General features: G+C 53.9%; 1 protein-coding gene across 1 annotated transcript in view; it reads right to left on the bottom strand.

The window, feature by feature from the left end:
- The window catches only part of TRABD2B (TraB domain containing 2B), a 232,687-nt gene that overhangs the window by 21,361 nt on the left and 189,286 nt on the right, over window positions 1-22,040 (bottom strand). Inside the window, exons 3-4 of the mRNA XM_068966341.1 lie at window positions 15,351-15,497; window positions 8,380-8,554 (exon numbers count right to left, since the gene is read on the bottom strand). Of these exons, the coding sequence (XP_068822442.1) occupies window positions 8,380-8,554; window positions 15,351-15,497 (322 nt within the window). The remainder of the gene's footprint in view (window positions 1-8,379; window positions 8,555-15,350; window positions 15,498-22,040) is intronic.

Genomic DNA, 22,040 nt, shown 5'->3' with positions numbered 1-22,040 from the left:
TCACACAGCCAGCAAAGGCAAAGCTTGGACCTCCATCCAGAGATGTCCTAGCTCGCTGCATGGGCAGTACACCCACTCTGAAGTGCCAGTGGCTATGAAGGATCCCGAGCTCATGTTTTGGGGTCAGGGCATCATCAGAAACGTGTGTCCCTTGCTGGGATCACCAGATCGGAGAGGAAAGCGTGTGAGTGTTCAGTGCAAAGAATGCTCCAATTAACAGGGTAATTTTAAGACAGTGTTGGGGGGCCCGGCGGAGGGGAGGAGGGGGAACCAGATGTTCCCACAAAGGCTCCAGAGTAACATGGGCTCCCCTCGGCCAGCACACATGTTTTCTCTCCAGCGAGTCCAACGGGTTTCCAGTTTTCTCTTCCTAGAAGAGGGAGTCCAAGCCCATATTTATGTTCTGTCTGAAATTAATGCAAGGGGAACTTTTAAGTGCTAATCTGGCTGCCAGAATCAGCTGCTGGGTATCAAGCAATGGCAGTGTTTGTTTTCCTGAGGAAGTGTGGCAGGAAGGCTAGACGGATGAACCTGGGGGTGGACGGACAATGAGGGATACCCTGGGGCTTCGAATCTCCCAAGGAGGGTCCACCTGGGAAACTGGCAGTGCTGAGCTTTCTTTCTCCAGCTCTGCTGGCCAGGCAGGGCTGGACTGGGGCCTTGTCAGTCCCGTGAGGATGGAGACGATGTCTCCCTGTACCCAGGCACATGGTCCCCACCCTGGAGGGCATCACGGTGCAGAGGGGAGACGGGCGCACAAACAACCACAGGACAGAGTGAGTCAGGCGGCGGTGGAGGGGTGCCAGGGGCTACGGGGCCGAAGAGGAAGGGACAGGATGCAGCCTGGGGGAGGGGCCGGCCTCCTGCTTGGGCCCCACTCTCGTCCCATGGTGAGGATGCAAGCCCGGGGTTTTCTGATGGACCTGCACCCTCGGGACCTGAAGCCTCAGGGTTTCCTCCGCCAGCCTTCACTGGGTCTTCCTACAGGTCAGGCACGTGCTGGACTTGGGGACCCTGAGATAGGTCAGATGTTCCTGCCTTCCCCTCCTGGGGTCTGACACCGCCCCAAGTCCAGGCAGACTGTGCAGAGCGACTGGAAATCAGCAGGAGGCGCTGTGGAGAGAGCTGCGGAGATGGACCCTGTGATGGGCTCTGTGAACTGCAGGGGGCAGTGCCCAGCTCGGGGCGCCCTGCGTCATGGTTACTGCTCTTTTCAACATCCAGAGGCTCCTTTCCTAGAATGGAGCACCCAGCACCCCAGGAGAGCACCCTGTTGGCCAACACGTGGGCAGGGACACTTCCCGAGCTTCACTGTGCCTTGGAGCTGAGACTGGCCATGGGGGTCTCTCTCCAGGGTCCCAGCTGGGTCCTCAGGGGCCACCGAGCACTTCAGCCCTTGGATAGCCCTGCTCTCCCCTGGAGGAAGTCCTGTTCCCGGGGGCCTCTGGGCTTTGAAATAATACTGAGGAGGCAAGAGCTCATGAGTGCTGAGTGATGGCACTATACCATGTTTTGAGACCACATGTGCTGCCCAGCGATGCCAGGCTCCTCTTAGATGGACTCTGAGGGTCGAGAGAAGCCAAGTACCTGGTCTATCCAGGCTCCTTCCTATGAGGAGAGGCACTGGGCTCCTCATGCAGGCAGTCTGAGTCTGAAGCCCAGACACTTTCTTCTCTCCCTGCCTTCCCCACATGTCCAGCAGGAGTGCTGAGCCCGAAGCTGACATTTGGGCCCCCTGGCTCACAGACAGAGCTCCAGCCTAGTCCAGAGCGCAGTTAGGTTGGCTCCAGTTAGGGACGAGCTAGCAGATGGGATGTTCGAACTGGCTGGATGCTCTGGGCTGAAACAGGAAGGGTGACTCTGGCCAAGGACTGCAGGCTAGAGCAAGCATGCCAGCTGCCAGATGTGTATATGGTGGGGGAGCAGGGCCCTTTGAAACACCGTCGGAAATTCTGAAACGCTTCTGGATGCGGTGTGGCCTCATGTTCCAAGGTGGAGTATGGCAGGTGATTGGCGTTTGCCTGGGAGAGGAGAAAAGTGGCTGGGCGTGTGCTGTTTGCTGGGCCCCTTGTTTCCAAGGTCCCCAGGGCCCTGCGTGAGCTGTGTGTGCTCTTCTGGGCTTGGCTATGAGCGCTGAGGGGTTTTGTTCCTGAGGCACCCAAGTGGACAACCAGTGGGGGAAGCAGGTGGGTATGGGCCTTGCCCTGAGGACTGTGGGGATGAACTGGAAGAGGAACTGGAAGGCAGCTGAACCTGCATCAGGGAAATTTCAACCAGCCAGTTCACGCCTCCTCCAGGAAGCCTTCTCTGACTTACCTTGCCTCCTAGAAGAGTAGACGGTAAATGTGCTCAGCATGAACAGAGTTGTGCTAGGAAACCCTGTGGGACTGGGGGAATCCCAAAGCGGAGGTCCAGGCAGGAAAGGGGAAGGGCGTTCTCAGGTGAACAGAGCAGCCGCTAAATGACTTTTTGGTGGAGTCTGCCTGTCAGGAAGAATGGCCTAGTCATTGTTGACCACTGTTTCACGCAGTTCTAAGATTCTTGCTCTACTTATCTGTACCTCGATTTATCTACCCACCAAAGGGAATAATCAATATCATTTCGTCTCCCTCTGAGAGGCACTGAGGACATGAGAGTCACATGACCCGATGGATATGGGTGTTCTTCAAGCAGGATGGCACCCACTCTCCAAGGAGCAACAGCTGCTGTTATTAATTTTAAATGTTACCGGTGTGCAGTGTGTTGGATTTCTGTCTCTCCCTTCCTCAAGCCCAAGCCTTCATTATGAATCAACTTCTGTGTCTCGGCCCCATCGGTGTGTCTCTGGTTATGGGTCTGCTTCAGCTGGGGTGTGAGAGAGGCTGGAGGCTGGATGTGTGTGTGCTTGGGGTAACAGATACAGCACCTCTGTCTCTGGTGCTCCCACAACCTGGCTTTAGACTCTTCAAATCCTGCTTTAGATTTGAAGAAGCAGAAGCTTGGACTTCTGCTTCCTGTGGTAGGGGACAGGTGGCAACAGGCCCACGTGGAGGGATTTCCAGGCCCTGGAGGGCTCTTAGCTCCATCCTCCTTCCAAAGAATTCAAGAGTGATTGACAAAAACTCTGTGAGAGGGTTAGAATGCTATGATGATGGAAGGCTGGGATATCAGAACCACATAATCTTAGAACAACAGGCTGTTAGGGTCCAAGGAATTTGGAAAGTCAGAAGTTAGAATTATATTCAAATTGTTGCATGCTAGGGTCACAGGATATATGATAACCACTGGCTGTCAGAATTCACAATGAACAGGCCCTGCAGGTTAACTGGTCTACCCTTGAGTTTGGCTCGTGTCTCCAGCCCAGCTCTGCCAGCCAGCCCCTACATTATGCGCTCTGTTTCAGATTCTATCTTAAGAAATGGTGGGTGAGAGGGAAAAACAATACAGTTACCAACTTTCCATTTTGCTGAGGAGGGCCTCTGAAAGCCCCATTTGTCTCATATCACCATCTTTTTTTTTTTTAAGCAAAAGATGTTTATCTTCAAACACAGTAGAAAGATAATTTCAGAATATAAGATAAGCTTATAAACTGAATTTTTCATTAATAAATTCTCCACCTTGTACTTATTTTTCTCAGTTATGTGGAGACCAGAGGAAATCCAGGGACACACTTGGCTCTTTGAGAACCCTCAGGATCACCTTGCCAAACTGCATGGGCCTGGCATTTGGGAATCAGCCCTTCTTTCCCCAACCCCAGGCCAATACACCCTTTCAAGGCAGGGGCCTGGATCCTTTCAGAACATCTGGGTTGCACCCTGGCCACAGCCGCCTTACAGGGAGGTGGGGCTTCCATCTGGGCCTGTTTAGAGTCGTCACACATGTGCACACCCTACTGCCCCTGAACCTGCTGGTTAACCTCCAGAAGAGGTCACAGCGCCTGGATACAGAAGTATCACAGACACCAAGGAGGGTACTCTTCTATGGGATGTACCAGATAGAAAGACACTTGCCCACAATATTGTCAACCTGTCTGGAAGTACACAGCAAGGGCACCATGTCTGGGCCGTGGGGGGGTGGGGTGGGGGGGGCAGGCGGGGAATGGCCTGGAAGAAGACCCAAGAGGCAAGGATTCAGGTTGAAGGTCTGCCTGCCTGTGGCCTTGAGGAGGCCATTCATCCTCCCTGGGCCTTATTTCCACCTGCAAAATGAGTATAATAGCTCCCATCTCCGGGGATTATTGCAAAAAGCAGGGGTGATGCAATCCAAGAGCCTGGAATGGTGGGGCTGGCCCTCAGTAGAGCCTTTCGGATAAGGGTCCTCCACCGCAGTAGAGAGTTTAATGCTGCTTCCTAAAGCACATCTGCTGCTGCTAAGTTGCTTCAGTCGTGTTCGACTCTGTGCGACCCCATTAGAAGGCAGCCAACCAGGCTTCTCTGTCCCTGGGATTCTCCAGGCAAGAATACTAGAGTGGGTTGCCATTTCCTTCTCCAATGCATGCATGCATGCTAAATCGCTTCAGTCATGTCCGACTCTGTGCGACCCCACGGACAGCAGCCCACCAGGCTCCTCTGTCCACAGGACTCTCTAGGCAAGAGTACTGGAGTGGGTTGCTATTTCCTTCTCCAAAAAGCACATCTAGCACAGTCCAATGAGGCAGGTGTATTATCCCCGTTTTAAAGATGAGAGACTGAGGTCTTGGAGGTGAAAGGGCTTTCCTAGGTTCTCAGAATTAACAGTGATGAAGCCTGGCTTTTTATCAGGCAGACTAACTCCGAAGCTCTCACCCTCTGCATCAAATCCCCCCTGGAGAGCAGACCAGAGGAGAGACCAGTTGGCCTACAGCACTGGGAATCCCAGTCTGTGCTTCTGGACTCCCAGGAAGGGGTTCTAGAGCAGGGCTGGACTGGGGAAGATAGGTGCTGATGGACCAGGCAGGTGGAGACTCTTTCTCTCTCTCACTCAGCGAGTCTGAGGCTAGCCGCTGAGGCTGGTCTGCTGTAGAATGGCAGAACCTCAGGCTGTAGAGTGACAGAACCAGCAAGGCTGGGCTGGGGATGACTGGGAGTCTTATAATTATGTTTCTGTATCCTAAGCTATTTCCTAGGGACATCCATGAAGTTGGATTGAGAAAACTTGGCATGAGCAGACACCTGTTGGAGGATAGAGAAGCATATTTCCAGGGGTACAGACCCTCCCTCCCACAGCCTCAGGGGCCCTGTACCTCCTTTGAGGGCTGGACAGGGCATGGGCTGTGAGTCAGGCTGACTCAGGTCCCCAGTGCCCGGGGGTCAGGGAAGGCCCAAAATGGAACAGGCATCCAGAGGGTGCCGTAGAGTGGGGGAACCTGGAATTTGCAGACCATCCAAGAGCACTTAGCCTGTCCCTGCATGTACATCCTCAGCCTGCCAAAGGACATGGGACTCGGGAGCTACATGGACATAAGGACACAGCGAGGCAGGCATGGATTTTTGTCACCATGAGTTGTGTAGGGTGGGTCCCATGCCGACACACTGACTGTCACAGGTCCACTCAGTTGGCTCCCTGCCTGCCTGTGAGAGCAGAGCCCCTGACCACAGCTCCAGGACCAGGCACTCGTCCTGGCTCTACCCCCAACTCACCATGAGCTTCACCCACGTCCTGGTCTCTGTGGAACTCAGCTGGCCCATGGCTGTGATGAGGCGGGCAAGCTCGAGCTGGAGGCTGAGTCCAGCTTTGAAATTCTTAGGATAAGGGAAAATGTGCAGCACTGAACAGGCCTTCTGCTCCAGGTATCGCTGAACCAGAAGTGGCAAGATTGGCCCATAACCTGGGCCTGCTGCTACAGGGCAGAGGGTCTCTGAGAGCCAGGGTGGGGTTCCCATTGCCCTGGCTTTACTGCTGGCCCGGCCCAGGCTCTCCAGGCCCAGGAGACCAGGACTGGAGGATCTGGTCAACATTCGTCCATCTATTCCTCCCTTCACTCATACATTCCTCTATATATTCATCGAGCTTGAAACCTGCTAGGTGCTACTGAAAACACAGGGATGATTAAGTGGAGTCTGCCCTCCCAGAGTTCAGGGCACGGGTGGGAGACAGACCCAGCACCGCTCACCCACTCCACTGTGGGAAGCAGACTGGAAGCAGGGAGAGGACCAAGAGGCTGGAGCTGATGGAGCTGGCTGGGCCAGGACAATGGCAGGGAGGATGGACAGACTAGACAGGTGTGAGGTCTTTTGGGTGGTCTGTCGAAAGAATTGACCAGGAATCAGCCAGACTTCAGAGGCAGGGAAGAACCTGGAGGCGGGCAGGAGGCGTGCATGCTGGCCTGTGCCTGAGTGGACACTTGTGCCCTGTGGGCTCGAGGTTTCAGTGTCAGGGGCTGCCCAGGCCATTGTGATTTTCAGCTCTAGGCTCTCCTGTTTCTACACTCACAGAAAGGAGCTGCTGTTAGCCACCTCCAGCCCATGGGTGCCTGATCCTGAGCCTGGGGGGAAGGCAGGGCAGGTGGAGCGTGCAGAATGCTGGTCCCTCACTGGCCTCCCTCAATGACTGGGATCTCTAGGGGCTTCTCTTAGGCCAGGGGAGGAGCCTGGGGGCTAGCTGAGGTCCGAGTGGCTCCTCTTTCATGGTCAGCTATGGGCCTTTCTGCCCGGGGACTCTGCCTATATGCCCATGGGGGGAGGGCTGGGATGGTGAGTGAGGGAGGGGTGTGCTGGGGAGCACTTCCTTTCCAGTAAGGCCGGCCGCCAAAGCTGGGCCAGGTTCCCAGCAGGTGTCCTGCAGCCAAAGTCCTGCTTCCTTCAGGAAGCCCCTCCCACTGCTACAGGAATCCCTCCCAATCCTCAGAAGTCTGTTTTATAGCTCCTGGAATCGCAAATGGCCCAAGTGAGTCCTGGCTCTCTACTTAGATGAGTAAACTGTGGTTGCCCAAGTGGGGGCAGAGGCCACATCAGGCCATGGCACAGCCTCAATGCGAGCCCAGAAGTCTCTGTCCAGCTGCAGGTGTGGCTCTAAAAGGGCCATCGCAGACGTCCTGTGTTTCTGAGGTCCTCCCGTGTGCCTCTCCTGTGCTGAGGGCTGCAGGGAGGGAAGACAGGTGCAGATGCACGAACCCTGGCTCTTGCCCTTTAGCTAATCGGGGTTGAATGAGTGGGGATGGGGCAGACTTCCAGTAATGAATCAGGATGTCCATACAAGCCCTTTCATGTGAGACCACTTGGCTTGATCCAGCTCAGCCTGATGTAGGCAGGCAGCGTGTGGGTATTTAGCCAGGGTAGGGAGGGGAGAGAGGGCAGCCAACCACCTCGTTTAATTCTCACAAAACAGGAGGTGAATTCATTCAGCCCAAACTGCCAGTAACATGAATAAAAAGAAATAATGTTAGTCTTGCAGCTCTGGAGCAAAAGCTGACAAGGAGGTAAATGTGGTATCCTGGACCCAACGTGGACAGCGCTGTCCTCAGCAGAGACAGCCATGGAAAAGAAAGAAAGAAAGAGTGAGAGAGAAGAAGGAGGGGACAGAGAAGAGAGGAACAGGGAGAGAGATGCTGAGCAGGTGCCGCACCCGAGAATCTGGTGATGATAAAATTTGTATTCATCGTCCTCATCATAATGGTGCTGATAACTGTGGCTGCCATTGTGAGTTACTCCTCCATGATACTGATCTTTATGACTATTCCACAAGGTGTGCGTGGGTGCTAAGTTGCTTCAGTCATGTCTGAGTCTTTGTGATTCTAGGGACTGTAGCCCATCAGGCTACGCTGTTCATGGGATTTTCCAGGCAAGAATACTGCAGTGGGTTGCCATTCCCTTCTCCAGGGGATCTTCCTGACCCAGGGATTGAACCTGTGTCTCCTGCATTAGCAGGCAGGTTCTTTACCACTAGAGTCATCTGGGAAGGGAGGTCTTTTCAATTAATCACATAATTATTGCCATCACTGCCCATTCATAGAAGAGAGACCTGAGCCTCTGAAAAGTCCTAGAGCCTGCTGAGGCCATGCCACCCAGAGGGGGCTGGGATCTGAAGCCAGGGCTGCGGGATGGCAGAGCTGCTCTCTCCCCACTGGGCCACGTGGCCCTCACCATCTTGGCCTTTGCTCTGCAGGGTGGGCCCAAGGCTGGGCTGGACACTGGGAACTGGCATCAGTTCTGGCCTCTCAACATGGCCTCCAGGGGCGTAAAGGGGCCACAGAAGTCGCCCTGCTCTTGGCAGCAGCCACTGCCCTTGCCCATGAGGACTGTTACAACAGAACCTTAGACCAGAGGTAGAGGACTTGCTTTGGCTCCCAGCTCTGCGGAACACTAGGTGGCTTTTCCTGCTCTTTCTGGACCTCAACTTTTCCCTTTATAAAGTAGAGAGCCCAGCAAATTTCTCAGCCCTGAAGGATTCTGCAGACAATCCCTTCCCCACTCCGGCCCAAACCTGCTCCGAAGGCAAAGAAGCAGATCTTGTCCTCGTTCTCCTGCAGAAGCGTCATGACCCTCTTCCCCATGCGCTCATTCCTCTTGTAGATGAGCTCCTGGCGGAAGTAGCTGTCAATCTCCTGGGCCGTGACCTGCTCGTGCGGTGGGAGGGTGGTGTTGATAAAGTTGGGCAGCTGTAAAGGCAAGACAGAGGCTGCCTTCAGTTCTTTCCGGAGCAAGGAGGGCTTCTAATAAGCACACACAGCCCAGTGTGGGGCCCGGTTGAAGTGAAAGTAAAGCGTTAGTCTCTTTAACTCGTGTCCAACTCTGCGACCCTGTGGACTGTAGCCCGCCAGGCTCCTCTGTCCATGGAATTCTCCAGGCAAGAATACTGGAGTGGGTTGCCATGCCCTTCTCCAGGAGATCTTCCTGACCCAAGGATCGAATCTGGGTCTCCTGCTTTGCAGGCAGATTCTTTACTGTCTGGGCTACTTACCTTTATTAAGGTAATTGATGTGTTTCATCAGTTCCAAGATGCTTTGAGATGACTGTTGTTATCCCAGTTTTATGAATAAAGGAAGAAGAGCAAAAGGCCCAGAGGCAGGCGGAGAGTCCCACAGCTAACTGAACAGAGAGCCCCGATGCCGCCCTCGCTCAACGCATCACTCTTGCACCTCTGCCTTGTTGGACTTCAGCCTCCGGACACTGAGGTCCTGGGAGGCTCTCCCTGTGGCACTGACCCTGTCACTGGCACACACAGCAAATCTGGCTCAGCAAGCAGGAGTAGCGGGTCCGCTGAGCTGCCTGCCTGCTATAACAGGAAGGCTGACCTGGGCTTTGGCCCTGCTCTGATGCTGTGGGACTGTGTCCAAGTTACTAAACTTTTCTGAGTTCCAGTTTCCTCATTTACAAGGTGGGACTGACGCTACTGCAGCGGATTGCATGACATGATGGGTGCTGTCGTGGACACCTTTCAGCTCATCCCCCTCCAAAGAGATTAGAGGAGGGGTCATAGCCTTTGGTTTTCCCAGCGTATGAGCACTAGTTGACCACTTTCCGTTGCCATCACTATCTTCCCATCCCCAGCTCTGCCACTTCCCAGGGTGTAACCCAAACTCTCCATCCCTTCTTTTTTTTTCCGTCCATCCCTTCTTGAAAACTTCAGCTCCAGGACAAAGGCCTCCTCCCATAATGATGGCTTGCTCAACCACCTGGCTTGGAACTATCCACATTGCCTAGCTCTCAGTCCCATGTCCACACCCAGCCATGTGGTCCAAGGCCAGCATCTCTGACATGTTCTTGAACGAGGCACAGAGCTCCTTGAGTTCAGGGACAGCACGTGTGCCATTCCTAGGCCCTCAATGCCTGGCACAAAGTCGGCGACCAGCACCGGTTTCTGGAGCCTTGAACACAAAGATGTGCCGTCCCTCCCCACTCCCACTGCGCTGCCTCTCTAGCCTGGATGGTGGATCCAGTGCCCCAGGACTGTGTCCTTCAGCGAGTGGGTGGGACAGGAGAGGAAGCCGCGGACCGCGGAACCTGAGCCCATGGATCAGAATGAACCCTCTTTCCCCACAGCCCACTGGGGTCACTAACCTTCAAGCCCTTGCTCACAGAATATCTTCCACCTGGAGTCCCCCCTTTCATGACTCTGCCTCCACCAACCCAGGCCCAAAGTACAAGACCCGAGGCCCAGATGACTGGTGGACGAGCCAGGTGGAGAGTGCGGCATGCAAAGACTAAATTCCTGCAGGTTTTAGCCCAGTCACACGGCTTCTAGAGTCACTGATGAGTTTTCAACCCTTTTTCTGAGGAAAATGGTGGTATCCGTGGAGGCTGAACCCAGAAGGACTCAGGGGAGGCTGCGACCCCTGCCTCTGCTGTCTGTGGCCAAGGATGAGTACATTCCCCAAGAGAGAAGGGAGGGTCTTCTCTGCCAGAAAAGCCTGGTATGCTGTTCTGGGAGGAACAAGACAATGAGGTGACTGGGGTTCCCCGCGCTGGAGCAGTGCGCAGCCTGGTGAGCTGTAGGCAGCAGCTCTCCGAGCGCCCATCAGGGCCAGCACAGAGTCGGTGCTTGGGACTGTTTGGTAAATGGATACAGGAAGGAACAGAGTTCTTACTCCCTCCCCTAATCATGGAAGAGATGCTTGGCGGCCCTGAAAAACCGGGCCACACCCGGACTTGATGCCGCTATAGGAAACTCTGCAGACTTCTGAGTGGGGCTGGAGCACAAGAGAGACTGACTCAGAGGGGTTATTTCTGGAAACATGGCTCTCGCAGGCTCCTCTCCATTCCTTGTGTATGGAAGAGAATGTGGGACACTGTTGTACCAAACAACAAATATTTTTTCAATGGGTGAGTGCATGGATGAATGAATAGGCTTGCAGGCAACAGCTCTGGAGATAGTGAACGGGAGTCCTGAGGTCAGACAGCTGGGTCAGCTCGGGCTGGAATCCCTCTTTTGCCATTTACCACTTGAGTGGCTACTGTAACTTCTGTTACTTGGCCTGTCCGAGACTCAGTTTCCAAATTGGTCACATGAGCGCTATATACACTGTCATGGTAGAAAGGAAATCTTGACTAAACATCAGTGCAACTAACTCAGAGGATGGAGCTGGCTCCCTCATCTTTCCCCTCTGATGGCAGAGGCTACAGCAAAGGGTGGCCTTGCACAGAGATGGAGGTGACAGAAAGCTGGCCTTCAGAATCATTGGAGAGCATGAAGGCAGCGTTCTGCTTCCCTGCCCCTCTTCCAAGGGTCCAGGCATATGCCTTCTTCCTGGGACCTGTGATGTGTCCAGCCCTCTCTCCTAGGCTCCCTAAACATGAGCGTGCGTCTGTGGAAGCTGAATCTCCGTCCATTCTTTATGGAGATTTTCTTTTTAAAGAAAAACAAGAACCAGAAAGTCCAAAGTTGTGAAAAGGCTGGGTTAGCCATTCGGTTCCCTGAGCTGCCCAGCAGCTGGCTGATATTCTCTGCGTGTTTCATGCTGATGGGCCCTGGCTCCAGGCCAAGGATGAGGTCTGGCTGGATGGAAGCAAATTAATGATGCCATTAGGTTTGTTGGGAGCCTTAAATCTCTTGCGACAAGTTCAAGTGCAGGACGTATGAAAAAATTTTAAAGAGGATGTGTCAGGTCCCCAGGACCCTAGAATGATGGATCCAAGATGGAGTGATGAGTAGATGGGCCTGGCAGAACTGGAACAGGGTCGTGAGACTCCCCTGACTCTCATCTAGGACTGGGTGGTTTAGAGGTCAAGTGCGCAGGTCTGCTAATGTCACAACCTCATTCCTTCTCTTTACCTTGTCCATCCAATAGACACCTTCCAAGAACGTCCATGGGTCCAGCCCTTGGTCCACTTAGGAGGCCACAGAGAAACCTCAGACTGGGTCTGCCGCCCTGGATGAGGCTCATGGCCAGTGGGGGGATCAGAAGATTGGGAGATGTGTGATTTCAGAGGGCGGTAAGTGATGTGGGAGCACGGACGAGGCCCTGATAGGGTGGCCACGTGTCTTGGTTTGCCCAGGACAGTCCTGGTTAATGGCTCGGGTAGATTGATTGCTGCATGCTAATGAATTATTCTGACTCAATTATATTTGACCTTTCACTCTCAAAAGTATCTGAATATGAATGATAAATATATATATATATGGCTATTCTACACCTAATGCAAGCTCGGGGGCTCAGAGAAGGCTTCCCAGTGGATTGCCCTGCTGATCTGGGACATTGACAATGCTAGTGATCGGAGAGCGGTGGGAGGCCAGGGCCTCAGCTATTTCTGAGGGTGGGATGCGGGGTTAGGGGGATGAAGTGAAGCAGATCAAGAAGCAGACCAAGCGTGAGTTGAGCCTAGTCCCTGTCTGCCAGAGTTACCATCCTGGGCCCTGCATCAGTCCAGCCCCGGCCTCCAGAGGCTGCTCCAGCAACCTCAGCACTGCAGCCAGAGGCAACTTTCTGACCACATCTCTGTCTGGCTTAAACACCCCAGGAAGCTGGCCTCTCAGTGAGCATTCTCACCCTTGCATGGTCTGCCCCCTGCTTTCTGCTCGTTCCTCAGGACCTCCCACCATCCTGAGCACTGGCCACACAGCTGGCTCTGCTGACCAGTCCCTGCATCTGGCAGACTCTACCCTCAAGCCTGGGACTCAAGACTCTATTCTCACAGCACCTTCTCCCTGAAGCCCTCCCCAACTGCAGGTGATGACCACTCCCCTCCAGCCCCTGGGTTCTGCAAGGCCTCCATCTGCAGAGCCCTTCTCTGTTAGCACATGGGCTCTGGATTCAGTGTGGATACCCTGACGTCAGGCTTGTCTGTATCTGGGGGCAGGGCTGCCTAGTCCCTCCCGTGAGTGCTAGACTCTGCCTGTGCACCCTGGGTGCAGCCTGGGTTGCTGTTCTAATCTGGGTGGGCGAACCTACCTGCGCCCTCTAACCCACTTCAAGTATAGGCACTGTGAAGAGACACCCTCCAAGGCAGTTCACCTGCCAGAGATGTATCAGTGGTTCTGGACACAGGCGCCAAGAAAATCTGAGCTTGTCATGCTCGGGGGTCACCCCACTCTTCCCCGTCTCAGTTGAGTGTTATGCTGTCTGTGGCCACAGTTCTGTCCTGCACACCCCTTGCCCCAGGTTCCCCGCAAGCATACAGCTCCCTGGCGACCCAGGGCTCACCAACCTCTGCCCAGCAGAGGATGCAGGGCCAGGCTCTATCATGGGGTGACTGGCTGGTGATGCAACTGTGAGCCTTGTGCTGCCAAGGCTCTCCTCCTTCTCTTCTCCAGGAGCGAGAGCCAGAGCACCTGGAACCCCAGCCTCCTGTGCAGGACCTCCCGATCCTCCCTCCTACACACCTGCGTTTGCCCTTGTGGCATTGAGGTGAGGTGAGGTGAGGTGAAGTCGCTCAGTCGTGTCCGACTCTTTGCAACCCCGTGGACTGTAACCTACTAGGCTTCTCCATCCATGGGATTCTCCAGGCAACAATACTGGAGTGGATTGCCATTTCCTTCTCCAGGGAATCTTCCTGACCCAGGGATCGAACCCGGGTCTCCCGCATTGGAGGCAGACGCTTTAACCTCTGAGCCACCAGAGTAGTTCACTGATATTTGCTCTGCGCCACACCCTGTGCAGGGCAGCCTGACAAGAGTGGGCAAGACACCCTTGCTCTAGTGGGGTCCCTGGTTATGCCTCCAGCCTAAACTCTCACCCCTCCTCCAGCTCTCTCTTGCCTCCAGCTCATCCGCATGGTTTCCTCCATGGGCACATTCTTCCACCTCCTGTCTGTGGCCAAGGCAGGTTTCTCCTCTGACCTTTCATCTTGCAAGAATGTTTCCATCTCTGCCCAGCCCTGCTCCACCCCTGCCTCCAAGCCCACCTAAATTCCTGCTCCTGCCATGGGCTCCAAGGTCATTCTCCTTTCTCCCCTGTAGCAAGGGTCATGCTTTGTGCCATTGCGTGTTGAATCTCCCCTTTTCTCTTAAGAGACCCTCAGCCCTCTGAAGGCAGCTGTCTCTGGCTCCCTGCCATATCCCTTTCCATATCCCTGTGACTGGCATTTATAAATTATTTCTTTCATTCATCCAATATTTACTGAGTACTGTTCTGTGCCAGGCTCATTATCAGTGAATAAAACAGGCCCCAATTCTTGCCCTCAGGGAGTTAATGCTGTAGTGGGAATGGACAGACAACAAATAATCACTGACCAGTGAATCGAGATATGTAAGTGTGTGAGAAGATGATAAAAAGCCATGAAGGAAAAGTGGAGCACAAGAAAGGCGACAGGTGGGGAGGTGGGAGGTAGGCTGCAATTCTAGACCAGGAAGCTGGCCCTTCCTCACTGAGACGATGATATGTGAGTTTCTATCTTGAAGGGAGAGAGGTGGTGAGCCATGGTGATAGCTGGGGAAAGGCCTTCCTGGCAAAGCAAATAGCCAGTGCAAAGACGAAGTGTGCAAGTGGGCTCATGGGTCAGCGGGGAGGCCCATGTAGATGGAGTGATGTGTTGGGGGAGGCAGAGGGCATGGGGTGAAGGACACCTCGTCCATCACAGTGAAAGACCATGGGGCCATGCAGGTCATCACAGAGATTCTAGCTTTACCCTGAGAAAAATGGGGAGCAATTGCAGTGTCCTGAGCAGAGAGATGGCCTGTTCTGACTAATTCAGCTGCCTCTTGAATGAATGGATTACTGAGCACCAGACGCGGAAAGCACAGGGGACCTAGAGGTGCCCAGGAGAATATTGAAATCCATCCAGAGCATCAGAGTGGTTTTGAAGAGATGACACTAGACCACGGCCACGCGGGAGGAAACCCAGAGGGAGGAGGCTGAACAAAGGCAGAGCAGTGGGAAAGGGCAAGGTAGGGGAGGGCTACAAGTAGCAGAGGTCCTCAGAAACAGGCCTGTGTGGCAGGCGCCCTGGGCTGTGATGAGGTCCGTGGAGGGTGGGGGTGGGTGGGGGTGGGTGGGGGTGGGTGGGGGTGGGTGGGGGTGGGTGGGGGCCCCGACTGCCTACGAAGCGTCTTAGAATCGTCCCAGGGCAGCAGGAGACCTGGTGGAGCCATGCTCCGCTCCTTGACTCCCTCCCACCGTCCGGCCAGCCTGGGGTTAATCTTTGCTCTAGGACTCGAATCCAGGCAGAGCGCCCTGGACTGGACTCAAGCCCAAGCTCTGAGCACCTGTGAGCTTTCCCTTCCCTGGGCTTTAATCTCCCCAGATGCTGCATGGAGCCAAGCTTCCAGGGTCTAGGTCTCAGAGCCACACACACCAGGCTCAAGCGGGGCTCTTGACAACATAACAACTAAGCTGCGTGGCCTTGAGCAAGTCTCTTCTCCTCCCTGAGCCTCAGTTTCCCCATCTGTAGTAGGGATGCCAACAGCTCCTGCTTACCAGCTGCATCTGGCACATAGTAGGTGTCTAATAAACGCCTTCCTAGAGGCCTTGGTTGTACGGGCACCCTGGAAGCTGCCTGGGCCTGGGGAGGGAGCCTCACCTGGGAGGTGTCGTGGTTGAAGATGACGGCGTTGAGGTCCCCGCAGTTGTAGTGCTTGATGAGGTCCTCGGTGGTGTAGGGCGCCTGCAGGCTCCCAGCCCGCACGCTCTCGTGCTGCAGCAGAGTCTGGTTCAGGGCGAACAGCACCTGAGCAGAGGGAGGACAGGAGTCAGGGCTGCACTCACGGCCCCTGGCTGAGGTCCCCGACCCCTAAAGGGAGGGCCCTCCACCCACTGGACTTCGGGGCCACAGGCCTGAAACAGAGTGTGTGAGAATGAGGGGAGCCTGACATGAGCTGGTGCTGCTCGAATGCTCCACGGCCTTCGCTCTTCACTCGCTGGCCTCTCACCACACTCAGCCTGCTCTCGTCCCCAGCCCTTTGCCCTCACTGGTCCCCACTCCTGCTCTGGGCATCAACAGCTTAGCGAAGAAGGTGGCAATGGGAATCCTAGTTGTTTCAGGGTTTTGGAACGATAGGTGAGTTTTTTTCCTGACTCTTTTCATCTGGGCTTAGAAAAGTTCTAGAAGAAGCACAAACTCATTTTGGAATCAAAATGCACCCCAAACACTGCAAAAGAAACAAATGAACCAAAAACCAGAAAGCCCATTAGATATCAAGGCCCAACCCAAATGCAACCTCCTTCAGAAGCCATCCTTAAATCAGGCAGAGGGCTTAGGAGCTGGGACCTGAGTCAGATCTGTGTTGCCACTCAGCACGTGTTTCCTCCAGCCCCTCTGTGCTCTGGGCCACCATGCCAGGCCCTGGGGACACAGCTGTGCCCAGCCAGACCAGATGGCATCAGGATCACTTGGAGGTACAGCCAGGCTGTGGATTTTTCACAGGCTTCCTGGGAACTTCTTTAGCAGTCTGATGGCTTCTGGTATTTGAGCCCCATGGCTCTAAAGGAACGTGGTCTGCCCAAGGTATAAGGCCCTGAGAGATGATCTAAAATGTCTCATTTTAGGTGGGCAAATTGAGGCTCAGGAGGGGAAGGGGCATGCCCAATTCTGTTTGGCTGAGACTAGAGCCAGCTCCACATATCTGTGCACCCAGACTCCTTTGGTCAGCAAAAGGGAGGAGCTTGACCATGAAATGGGTTATTTAACACAGTGAGAGGGAAAAACAATAGCAAATACTGTGCAAAGCATCAGCAGGTAATCTCAGGCCTCCTGTCTTTGTTGTTTTTCCAGCTCCAGTCTACCTGGCAGGGCTCAGGCCCAGCTCATCCGGTCTGGGAACAGGGTCCACCCCAGCCTCTTGGTCCACATTGATTCAGGCCCAGGCACCTCTCACTGCAACCCATGCGTTTTTGCAGACCCCCCCTCCCTTCCCATTTATATCATATTCTTCTGCCACAGCTATCTTTTAAAAACACAAATCTGATTGATTTTATTTTTGTCTTTTTTTGCTCAAAATTTTCATGGATGCCTCCTGCCCTGAAGATAAAAGCCTAGCTCTTCACTGGAGCACACACGGTAGTGACTTGGCCCCGCTGTGGTCAATGACCTTATTTCCAGCCCTTGTGTCTCCCAGTGCTCAGCTACTTAGCAACCTTCTGACTCTGCGCTTCGTACATGCTGTTCCCTGCGCGTGAGAAACCTCCCACCTCCACTCTCTACTGCGTGCAGATCCAGACTTGATCTTTCAGGCTCTGCTTAGAGGTCTCCTCCATGAAGATTCTCTGACCACTGGGGGCTGGGTGAAGGCCTCCCGCTGAAGCTCTCACAGTCTCCGTGTGAGGTAGAATGACAGTCATGACCTCAAACCTTAACCTCCCCTTATATACATAGAGTGGGCACGTTTGGTTGTGAGAGCTGGACTGTAAAGAAGGCCGAATGCCAAAGAATTGATGCCTTCCAACTGTGGTGCTGGAGAAGACTCCTGAAATTCCCCTGGACAGCAAGGAGATAAAACCAGTCAATCTTAAGGGAAATCAACCCTGAGTATTCACTGGAAGGACTGATGCTGAAGCTGAAGCTCTAGTATTTGGTCATCTGATGTGAACAGATGACTCATTGTTAAAGTACCTGATGCTGGGAAAGATTGAGGGCGTCAAGGAGAAGGAGAGGAGGGTATCAGAGGATGAGATGGCTAGACGGCATCATTGATGCAATGAACATGAAGTTGGGCAAAGTCCAGGAGATGGTGAGGCACAGGGAAGCCTGGCGTGCTGCTGTCCATGGGGTTGCAGAGTCAGACCGGGCGACTGAACAACAACAATATACATACACCTGGCCAGGGACCTCGGTAGCTCCCTCACGTTCTGACTCTGGACTTGCTACGTGACAGATGGAGGCCAACATCACAAGCCTCCATAGATGAATGGAGAACGCATTACACACGTCCTGCTGCTGCTGCCTCGTACATGCCCACATTGTCTTGGGAACAGTCCACCCTGGCCTGCTGGAGGGTGAGAGGCGTGCAGGGCAGAGCCCAGCTGCTTCCATTGTTGTCCCATCAAGGCCGTCTTGGTCTGGCCAGCCAGCTCCCAGGCAAGCAAGTGAGCCCAGCTGAGCCCCCCTGGCTGCAGCTGGGCCCAGACATCTGAGCAAAGGCTTCACAGCACAGCTGTGCTGAGAGATGAGCGACCCACCCTGCTTCCTCCAGCAGGGCGTGAACATCGGATTGTAATTACTATTTCACTACCTCTCTCCCCACTGAGGTTATGAGCCGCTTGTAGATAGGAATTACATCCTATGTATTTTTGCATCGGCAGCACTCAGCACTGTGCCTGGTAAAGAGACGGTGTCACACATCCTTTCTTTAGCACTTTGACACCTGCTGTGGTCAATTCATCATTCAAGGTTGCTCCGTAAATCCTTCACACTAGCCCCTAGAACTCTGGCATTCCATCAGCACTGGGGGCATGCTGCCACCACGTGGTTCCAGAACACCTAATCTGAACAGAAAACTCAGGCCGTATGTACACGAAGTCTGGGGAAAATACTCTCCTGGGCAACGGGACCAAGCTTGTGCTTGTGGGATCACCTCTGCCCATCCCCTCCCACTTTTGTTTCCAGCGGGGCAGGGGAGCTGGAGTGCACGGAGCTTGACAGCACAGGCTGCTCCCTCTAATGAGCCGGCTGGAGATGAGGTCAGGCCCCACCAGCCTACCTCTGGGCCTTCTCCGGGCCTCCAGGTTCTGGCTGTTCCCCTTGAAATCTGATCTGCAGCCACCTGGTGCGGGGTGTCGATGGCGGCTGGGTGGCTGGGGATGGATCACAGGAAGCAGTGGCCCTGTTGGCCCAGACATCGCTAAAGCAACAGGCACTTCCTCCCGCCCGGTACATGCCTGGGACGAAGGCATCCATGTCGGGCTGGAGTGCGCTCCTCCTCTGGGGGCTGGGACACACAGACTTCCTGTGACCACACCCTGTGCTGCACACACCTGCCCTGCTGATTCTCAGTGCCGGCACCACCTGGCCTGTGCTGAGGTCACCGGTTCAGGCGCCCAGAAAACCTGGCTGGAGGGGAAATGGCCCCCCTGGGCCCTCTTCGACACATGGAGTCACCTCCGCAGACATGTAGCCTTCGTGGAGCTGGGAGGTGGTCTAGTGAACGAAGAACATCACAGTCTATAGTGTGCTGAGAACAGTCCTGGCATGTAGTAAGTGTGGAATAAATGCTTGTCAAATACAACTTGGAAGAAAACAGTTAGGCCTAAATATTCTTGGATTAGAGCTGGAAGATCCCTTAGGGTCCAGTGGTTTCTCAAACCTTTTGTAGCCATGGAATCCTTTCCTATTGTTATTGTTTTCCAAAGAAACCCTGCCCGGAACTCAAAATGTGCAGTGGATAGAAATGAAAACTTCCCTGATTGGTGTAAAGGAAGCAGGCTAGTGCCTGCCTGAAGTCTCCCTGGCTCAGTGACCCCTGTGACAAGCACCTAGTGCTTCTCTGTGGAACCCACAGGTGCCCTGGAGCCTGGTTTCAGAACCACTGATCTCTTCCTATGCCCTCTTCATATGGAAGAGGAGAAAGGACAGGGGTTCAGAGCAGGCAGGATGAAGCTTGCCCAAGGCCACACAGTGAGCTGGGGGCACAGTGAGCTCACTGTTCCCCAACCCCCAACTGAAGACCCTTTGCTGTGCCCTGGACCACGTCTGGGGCGGGGTTTCCAGATGGCCACTAGCACAGTCCACATTCATCCCACACACCTTGCCAGATCCATTTTCTTTCAGAGCCTTGAAAGACAGCCAGAAACAGGCAGGGAGCGTTTGTTATTAACATATTAGAGATAAATCACTGCAATCAGACTATTCACGAAGCACCCCTAGGATGGCACAGCTGAGGAGTGATGAGACTGGGGCTGAAACCCAAGCCTGTCATTCCAGACTCCCCTCACCCCCACCACAGACCCCCGAAATCCCCTTGGTCTTGGCACTTATCCCACTGAAGTGTCCATTTCAGGCAATTCCCTGTTCCCTGTCTAGACTGAGAGCTTGGGGTGGGTGGGGAGCCTGCCTCTCTGGTCCCAGCTGAAAAGCAGACAGTCAAGAACTACTTCAGAGAGTAGGATGCTGGCCTGAATACCATGCATGGCCTTTCCCCACCGTTCCCTGTCTTGTGCCCATCCTCTGCAATTGGAAACTTGGTCCTCATCTATTTATCACTAGGATAAGTACATTTATTGAGCACTTATCATGTGTCAGGAACCCTCTAAGCCTATATTAACTTATCTAACCTCTGATGCTGGGAGGGATTGGGGGCAGGAGGAGAAGGGGATGACAGAGGATGAGATGTCTGGATGGCATCACTGACTCGATGGATGTGAGTCTGAGTGAACTCCGGGAGTTGGTGATGGACACGGAGGCCTGGCATGCTGCGATTCATGGGGTCGCAAAGAGTCGGACACGACTGAGCGACTGAACTGAACTAAAGTGAACCTTTACAACAACTCTGAGACAGGTCTAGTATTAACTCCATTTAATAAATTGGAAAAAAATAAATGAAGCAAAGAGATAGAGAGTAACTCAATGAAGGTGACAAAGCTGGAGAAGGCATGGCAGATGCACGGGACCCAGCCCTGGACCCCATCACCTCAATTCACCACTGCCCTTGGGGCTGCCCTCTGCTCTCCCTGGGAAAGAGCCAGCGGGGACAGTCCTTATTCACAGATGGGAAACTAAAGAAGCAGAGGGGAAGGGGACTCAAGGCCACTTGTCTCATAAAGGACAGATGTGGGCCATGAAATTTACTTTTGTCTGGCTCCCACAGGTTCCCACAACCAGGGCTTCAAAGTAATACATGCTTCTTCATGAACAATCTGGGTACTTCAACAGACGTAGGGAAGCTACACTCCTTCAGGCATTCAACAAGCATTTACTTTCTGATTTTCTGCAGGCATCTGGGATGGTTGGCTTAATTGGACTTGGTTTCCACCCACAACACCCACTGGCCATCACCATGGAGCGTGGTTGGTAAGTGGGGACTACAAGGCCCAGCGCACGGGCAGGAGTCAGTGCCCTGCTTCCTGCTTCCTTGTCATTCATCCTGAATCCCCAAGCCTGGCCCAGCTCAGACTCTCAGGCCGCTATGCCTTCTGCTCCCTGCCACTTTAGAATAACAAACCCTCCTTGCCTGTAGCCCTGGTGGCCAACTCTAGGATAATGTTTATGATAAGCCTTTGACATGAAATAACAAACATGGGGTGAAGGCAAGAGCCACCTCACTCCCTTGGATTGCCGTGTGTGGAGGCCTGGCCACCAAGAGCCCCGAGGGTCCCAGTACCCCCCTCAGTGGTGCCTGCAGGCCACAAGCTGGTCCACAGTGTCTGCTGAGTGTAGGCCCGGAATTTAAACACATCTTCAAACACGGGCTTCGGATGGAGGGAGGGAGGCAGGCGCCAGGAGGGTGGGGACAGGTTTATTGTTGCAGATTAGTCCAGTAAACAGTCCAAGAGGGGCTGGAAGGGTGAACACCATGACCTGTGTTCACTTGTTGGCCTAGCAGCGTCATGAGAAGCGTGAAGAGAAGGAAGGACCCGCTTTGTTAGGAAGGTGTTTGAGACAGGCCTGGCTCTCAGGTTGGTGCTGCCACTTCTCACCCACCCCGAAGCACAGGGAAATCACAGCCAAGGCCCCAACCCACTCAGTGGTGCTGACGGAGCAGCCAGCATGGGCCACACACTGTTCTAGGTCGGGGGATTTAGTCAGGGACAAAACAGACCTAAATCCTGCTCTCTCTGCTGGGGAGGAAAAGGAGAAAAATAAAATAATTGGCAAAATGTTAGTATTTAGTGAGTTAAAGGCACAACAATGGTTCCATTTAACTGAAGGTTCAGACCCAGTGCCCCCCGTCACTTTAGGTTCCTCATGTGTCTTAATCAACAGGCAAAGAAGGGAGTTACTGTATGGGCTGGGGGATTGGTCCTGACGGCCAGGGGAATCAGACTGCTTTTCCACAACAGAGGTGAGGATGAGCATGTCCCCGGGGTAGGAGATCCCTTAGGGCAGCTCAGATTACCAGGCCCTGTGGGTAACTAATGTTGATGGGAAACGACAATGACCCAGGCAGGGTCATTGCAGGCAGGACGTCTCATGGCCCAGACCCTCCAGGAATGAAGGGTTGGGTCATCCCACCAGGTAAAGAACCACAGCCAGCTGAGAAGCTTGCAGAAGGCAAAGGGAATGGGTAGTGGTGGTACTGAGAGATGAAGACAGTTATAAATACCAGTTTCGACCACATGA

The sequence above is a fragment of the Capricornis sumatraensis genome, chromosome 2, assembly GCF_032405125.1.
Source record: "Capricornis sumatraensis isolate serow.1 chromosome 2, serow.2, whole genome shotgun sequence".
NCBI classification, from domain to species: domain Eukaryota; kingdom Metazoa; phylum Chordata; class Mammalia; order Artiodactyla; family Bovidae; genus Capricornis; species Capricornis sumatraensis.
Note: the sequence above shows the minus strand (reverse complement) of the source record. Positions and strands in the feature narration are given on the sequence as shown.